Source organism: Chinchilla lanigera, unplaced genomic scaffold (assembly GCF_000276665.1).
Source record: "Chinchilla lanigera isolate Chin_1 unplaced genomic scaffold, ChiLan1.0 scaffold00013, whole genome shotgun sequence".
NCBI lineage: Eukaryota > Metazoa > Chordata > Mammalia > Rodentia > Chinchillidae > Chinchilla > Chinchilla lanigera.
The window spans coordinates 21,041,832-21,049,237 of NW_004955414.1; the positions used below are offsets into that span (position 1 = coordinate 21,041,832).

The 7,406-nt window shown below is 33.3% G+C and overlaps 1 protein-coding gene across 1 annotated transcript in view; it reads right to left on the bottom strand.

Annotated features, from left to right (window-relative positions):
• Nucleotides 1–7,244: 7,244 nt before the first annotated feature.
• Nucleotides 7,245–7,406, bottom strand: part of LOC102004922 (olfactory receptor 51V1-like) — a 7,947-nt gene continuing 7,785 nt past the window's right edge. The window contains exon 2 of the mRNA XM_005380491.1: nt 7,245–7,406. Coding sequence (XP_005380548.1) covers nt 7,245–7,406 — 162 coding nt within the window.

Consider the following 7,406-nt stretch of genomic DNA (forward strand, 5'->3'; position numbering starts at 1 on the left):
TAATAGAAGACTGGAAATTTGCTAAAAAGTTATAGCAAATTTCGTAACGTTTGGGATTACCAAATTTCTAATTATTTTATTCTGCCTTGGAGTAGAAAATACAGGTAAATACAATTTTCATGAGCAGCAAAACAAAGTCCTAAATCTTATGCTTTAAGGCAAATATCTATTGTGTGGACCTTAGAACTTGCAGTGCTAATGATGAGAATGACCAGAAGCTTAGGGAGTTTTATGTAGAAACTGTAGTGCCGATGGACACATGGGATTTACACTACAGGCTGGGCTTTTGGGCTTATGGGAGCCCCTGCTAAATCTTTAAGGAATGCATGAGCACAGGTACATAGTTCTGCAATGTCCAACTTTGCTCTCAAGAGACTGTGAAGCACACTGGCCATTTTCTTGTGTTAGTACCATTAGTACCATAGCTATGATTTTCACTTCTTCCCAAAGTGTGTAATATCCCAAGGAATCATGTTCTCATTTTTAGAGAATAGAAATTTCCCATGAGAAACCAAACAAATCCAATGAAATGTGGATTTTTACCACATTCAGCATTGGCTAGTCCCTTTGTAAGCCATTTACCAATATAATTCGTACTTAATTTTTTTCTCTATTTTTCAGGTACCTCTTCATTATATATGAGATTTCTACTTTTTCTGAATGCCACAGTATTGTTACTTCATATCTTGCACATGTAACATAACATAATAAGATTAATTTTGAACCAGGAGCACCTAACTGAATAGCTTTTGCAATATCAATGTTATCAATGTCTGTCATAACTATTTCCAGATTGAATAATATTGATTATTCAAACAGAACACAGTATTACAATAAGCCAATAGTCATATACTATACAAACTTCTCAACCACTTGCCTACTGTAGATTTGTATCTAGTAAAGAATAATTTCAGATATTCTCTCATATTAAGTAGGTAAAGTAGCATGCTATGTATTTCTTTAGATAAAAGAGTCTATGAGTTGGTAGAGTCTGTAAGAAGAAATCTAAGATTTCAAAATACAAGCATTTCTCAAGCAGAATCAATGGTTTATATGGTTGGATAACTGAAAATTCTTTCTTACTGGAATTGAATGGAATTTTTAGAGGCAATGCGATAGTTACAAATATAAAGAAAATATTTCCATACTGTGGACACTTAAGCATTATCCTTAGGACACAAGCGAATACTTGAGTAAAAGTCTTGGAAGGAATTAATAAATAAAATAAAGATTAAAACGACCTATGGTACAACTATAATACTTTGCTTCTTTAATATTTCTCTCTTCTGTGCTAAACTGAATCATGTTTGATTATTAAATTAGCTGTGCTATATTTGCAAAGAGTTTTATTTTATATTTTTAGCATCTGTATTTTGGAGGAGAAAGTTTCTCTAGTTCAGTTTTTCTTGTTGCATTACCATGGCTTTAATACGACCCTTAGAGTAGAAATTGGAAAGTCTTCCATCCACATTAATTTCCTGAAAGACCGCATGCAAAGTTGGTATTACTTTCTTCTCATGTTTTTTATTAGAATCGCAAGTAAATCTCTCTACATCAGCAATTTTCTTTTTTCTTTTTTTTTTTTTTTCTGGTACCGGGAATCGAACTCACGACCTTGCACTTGTCAGGCAGGCGCTGTGCCGCTGTGCTAAATCTCCAGCCCTTCTTTATTTGAATGTTTGTAATTCAGTATTGAACGGTTCTAAAATGTAGTTCTGCTGAGATGACCTATTTTTTTCTTGAGGACAAAAGTAGTTTGTACTACTTTTTTCATGTTGTGTTGTTGCCTTCCTTTGTTTAGTCAGTATTTTACATTTTTATATTGTACAAGTCTTTCAGCTTTTCAGATTTTTTTTGTCCTTTTCAAAGGCTATTGTAATCAGTCTTATTTCCACGAACTTTATCTCAGTTCCTTATTGGTGCATAGAAAAGCTATCTTTTATTATTGATCTTGGATTCTCCTACTTTACTGAACTGATCATCTTGAGAGAAATTGAAGGCTGCTTAGTGTTTTCTAGATATAGAATCAATTTATCCGCAAGCAGGGAAAATTTGATTTCACTTTTCATATTTGTATCCCTTTTATTTCTTTCTTTTGCCTAAGAGCTCTTACTAAAAGTTGAAATGCTACATTAGAGTTGACCCCTTTGTGTCCTTGATTGTAGAGGAAATGCTTTCAATTTTTCCTCTTTCAGCATGGTATGGGCTATGGATTTACTACATGTATTGCTCATTATGTGGAGATATGTTCCTTTAATACCAACTTTATTCATTGTTTTTTCATGAAGGAGCATTTAATTTTTTTAATACTTCAATGCATTTGTCTTAAAGGATATGTATAAACAAATAACAGTGTTGTGGGTTCTGAAGAAGAAGCAAGCAATACCTTGGGAGAGTCATAAGAGACAAGCTAGATCTTCAATGAGTCATAAAGGTTGGGTGGCTTTGACAGACATAGGCAGTTCTCCCAGTTTCCTAATTTCATTTTCTTTTATTTTTTGTTTCATTTTATTAGTAAGTTTATGCAGCTTATGAAACTTGTATTCATTTTCGGAAGTAGATACATGTACAGAAAAATACTTATTCTTTTTATTTTAAAGGAACTGAATGTAAGCAGAGGGAGCAGAAGGAAAAGTAAAAAGGTATAAGGAGAGACATTTAATTTTGTTGAAAGTTTTAGCTGTGTGTGTTGAAAATATGTAATTTTTATCTTTTATTTTATTTTATTTTATTTGAGGGGGGGACTGAGAATCGAACTCGGGACCTTGTGCTTGCCAGGCAGGCGTTTATGCCACTGAGCTATATCCCCAGCCCCTATCTTTGATTTTATTTATGAGATATTTTATATTCATTGATTAGCACATGTTGAAACACTTCCATCTCTAGTATAAAGCTGACTACTTGATATCTATGATTTATTTAATGAGATGATAAATCTGATTTGCAGTTATTACATTGTGAGTTTTTGTAAGTATCTTCATATTTGATATTTTGTTTCTGTACTGGTAGGTTTATGTGAGGTTAGCAAATGATTTAATTGCAGTACAATGGAAAACATGCTAAAATAAATTTGCATTATAGCCAGGCATGGTGGCTTGCGCCTGTAATTCCAGCACTCAGGAGGCAGAAGCAGGAAGATCATCCTGAGTTGAAGACCAGTCTGGGCTACAAAGTGAGGTCAAGGCAACCTGAACTGCATAGTGAGACCCTGTCTTACCCTGTCTTAAAACAACAAAAAATAAATAAATAAATAAATTTGCATTATCCTATAAGTGTATGTGGTAAAGCATAGAACTTACTACCATAAGGAATTACCTAACTGAAAATAGAGTTTGAAGACCTTCACAAATATATAGTATAAATAAAAAGAATAAATATATGTGTGGATTTGTAAAATGCAAATACATTTTGATATTTGAATATTCTTGATTGCATTTTTACATATCTTTAATTTCATTTTTTTATTTTAAAGAGATAAAACCTAACAAAACAACAATGAAGACAAAAATAAGAACAACGCAGAAACAACAAAAACGATAGATGACCTCAAAATGATAGGAAGTAACAATGGTTGCTACACCACACACAAAGTTGCTCAGTCCACCAGATGTAAGAACGCAAGATTGATCAAACAAAGACAGTAACAAGTAACAGAAACAACATTGGAAATGATTAATACTTAATATTTTCTTTTTCCTTGACCAATTTTTCACACTTATATCTGATAATCAGAACGACTGATTTGAAGATAACAACATGGAATATAAGATCCATGGTTGGATTCCTACCATCTTGTATGGTGAAGCTCTTGATTGTATTTGCTTTTCACTAGAGTCCTGTTGTTATTCAATATCTCTGTTACAGAACATCAACTAGAATTAGGATAGTGAGGAGGAAATCTGGGTACAGAGAAATTCATTTTAGAAACCAAACCAAACACAAAACAAAAACATAGGTGAACCCCTTCCGGCATGAGATGGTGGAAAGACATGGAGGAAGAAGAAAAATAGGAAAGATAAGAATCCTCTGGTCCATGGAAAACACCAACCTAAAAAAGAATAGAAATCCACTGTATTTGAGAGGCCAAGAGAAGGAAAGAGATGGCAATTTCCTATTTTTTCTCAAGCATCTTTCCTGCCTGAGTTCTGAGATTCTCTTCAGGACATGGGAGAACATTGGGGTAAAAATGAATATGTCGCATATTCAGTCAAAGAGAGAAAGACCTCCCCCAGTTCTCTTCTCCTCCTCTAGGAACAAACTGACCCAGAAGTTCCTTATTTTGCTGTAGGGAACTCATAAATTGTAGTAATGGTGTACCTGCAGTGCTGTCAATAGGGTTACATTGGCTGTGCACACTGGGCCATAGAAACACATTTTCAATCCAAAAAGTAGGACAATGTGGGTCAGATTCCAGGACTTGTTTAGTAAAAGCCAAAGATATGAAAGGGTCATGGAATGAATGAAAGGGAAATGATCAGCCGAATTTCACACAGGGTATGGAACTGACAAGGTTCCATACAAAGTAAGGAGGCGTAATGAAATTCTTCCAACATGCATCAGCCAAGTAATTTAGCCACTAGATGGTAGGCTCATACATTCACTCACTCAGTCCTTGAAGACACATGGCTTCCCGTTTGATGTAAGTGATACCCAGTGTGGGTATGAGTGGGCAGAAACTTTTGTAGGAAACAAATAATCTAGCACATATTATCCACATCAAAGTGGAAGAGGAGTTACTGAAATAATTTATATGACAGCACAGTAAAGATATGTTTGAGTTCAAAAGTACTGATTGACTCTCAAGTGAATGGCTGTCAGTTCAGTACACCATTCCATAAATAGGGTCACTTTGGAACTATAAAGCAAAAAGGGAAAAACCTCCTTCCATATAAAAGTGCAAAACCTGAGACAGGGAATTTTGGTATAACGTAATACAGGCTGAGAGGAAAAATAGTCTATTAAAGAATATTTTCAGTGGGTAACTCATTTAAAATTATGTATGTATGTATACACTGATATACATAACGTACACTGACATTTATATTTATATATAATTTAAAATTCTTGACTCATACAAGACCACCACCAATAAAGAAAATAGAAAGTAGCTCTATGTAATATGAAACAGTAGAAGCTATAATAAAAGTACTAATTCTGAGATCAGTTGCCCAACTTTTTTTCTAGTAATTTTAGCACCTTTTTAATATTGTCAGTGACAAAACTGAATGGCTATGATTTACTCATATACTTCAGATTTGTCCTGAAGATTAAAAGCAAAATTTTACTATTGCTTCCAATGTTCTTCACATACAATAGATACCTGATTCATTTAAATGGTTTTTTTTTAAATTATTACAATCATTAATATTTGATGGTCCTTGTATGTATAATTATAAAGATATAAGCCAGAGAGAGCAGAGGGGAGGCTGGACATGATCAAGCTCTGTTTGTATGTGCATGGAGACATCACAGGGAAACCCATTGTTCTGACTGTTAATGGGATTTGGTAATTATATAAAGCTTTGAAAGCTAAGTTACTTTATCAGGGAAAAGTGTTATAATCATGTGGTATCTATGTTATTAGTGCTTTTAATCAGAATCAAAAAAGCAAAACTGTAAGATGTACATAAATTAACAAATGACTAAATACTTTCTTGTGTATAACACAATGGGACAGAACAACAAATGGAGTGAAAAATGACCTATGCATGCAAGCAGCAATAAGAATGAATGTCCAAAATGAAATGAAAGTGAATAATCCAAGTGGAAAGGATTATGTTAGTTATTATTTTATTTATATTAGGTTTTCTTCCAAAGGCAAGCCTCTAGGATACAAAATTGTGGCTGAATTAGTGGCTGATGAGAACTTGAGGTAGTGGAAGAGGAAAATTGAGAAACAGATGTAAGGCACTTTGGAGGGTGATGGAAACATGCTATATCTTGATTTTGGTATTTATGTGATTATAAATATTTTTAAAGCTTGCAAAGCTGTGTTTATATTCTTAAAATGAATTACTGTTTGCAAATACAGTTTAATAGGCCACCCTAAAAACATTAAGTAAATTAGCTGTCTATTGTAAAAATAATATTATAGGATAGCAAATACACAAGCAGTATCTAAATGTCTAAACTTTATTAATATCCATGATCTATTTTGTGAATTTTGTACCTTGATTTCTCATATAAATATTTTGCAGTGATAACAGCATCACTTTAAAACTTTATATTAAAAATCAGTGCATAAAAAAAAAAATCAGTGCATAGCAAGTAGGAAAGGAAGAGCTAAAATAAGATTTAAAGAACTGAAACAAATGAAAATAGATCCAAAACCATAATGTATTACCTAACACAGTGTTGCATGTCACATAACCAATTGAACCAAAAGTTGTATTTATACAATAAAAATAAAATATACTAGAAAGTTTTGAGATTAAATTAGATACATTTACAATTCTTAGTTATAGAAATGATGTATTCACTTTATATTCTTTTAATTGTAACCTGAGATTTGAATGAAAGTGGACCATTGTATGGACTCAAATCAATATTTTAAAATGATGCAAATGATCTTCCTATGGTACTTGCAATTTCTATTAGTTAGTATAGACACAAATCACGAATGTTTACACATTCCCACTCCTATACTTATGATCATATTTGATGAAAAACTCACTCACTGTGCACAGGATGGATTTGGGGAACTTGGTTTGGCAGACTATCTAGCATCACAGTTACACTTTGGTCCATTGTTTTACTACTTGTAACTTAAGAGTCCAATATTTTTACACTGTTCATTAATTATACATTCACGTTACCTTGTTGAGCTAACTACATATGTGGGATCATCTATAGACCCCAGACATGCGGGACAAAGTTATAAAAGTACTACGAATTGAGCATCTTCTTGTAATTATTTAAAGGGCTTTCACCACAAAAATTGATTTTTTTCTAATAGGTTGATGCAAAAATGCTCTGCAGTGCTCGCAGTAAGGTGTGAATATTACTAAGGAAATGGCATATGTTTCACTCTCAGCATATTCCATGTGTGTCTTCCACACATAAAATTGATTGCCACAGTGTAAAAGATACTTGCACTGATATACTGATTGGAAACAGGACAGTAAAGTACATGTAACTGATAAAAAAACTCTAAAATAATACTGAGTAAACCCATTTTTAATTACTTACTGCTTTCACCATATTAACTCTGCTTGTTGATTCTAAATGCATTTACATCTCAAAACCTAAGATGATTTCAGGTAGAACAATCTCTGGATTCTCCTGCGTATCTGTTGGGTCTTGATGCTATAAATGATGGGGTTCATCAAAGGTGGGAAAAGAACATATATGTTGCCCATAAGGACTTGAACCAGTGGGGAGAGGTGTTTTCCAAAGCGGTGCACCAT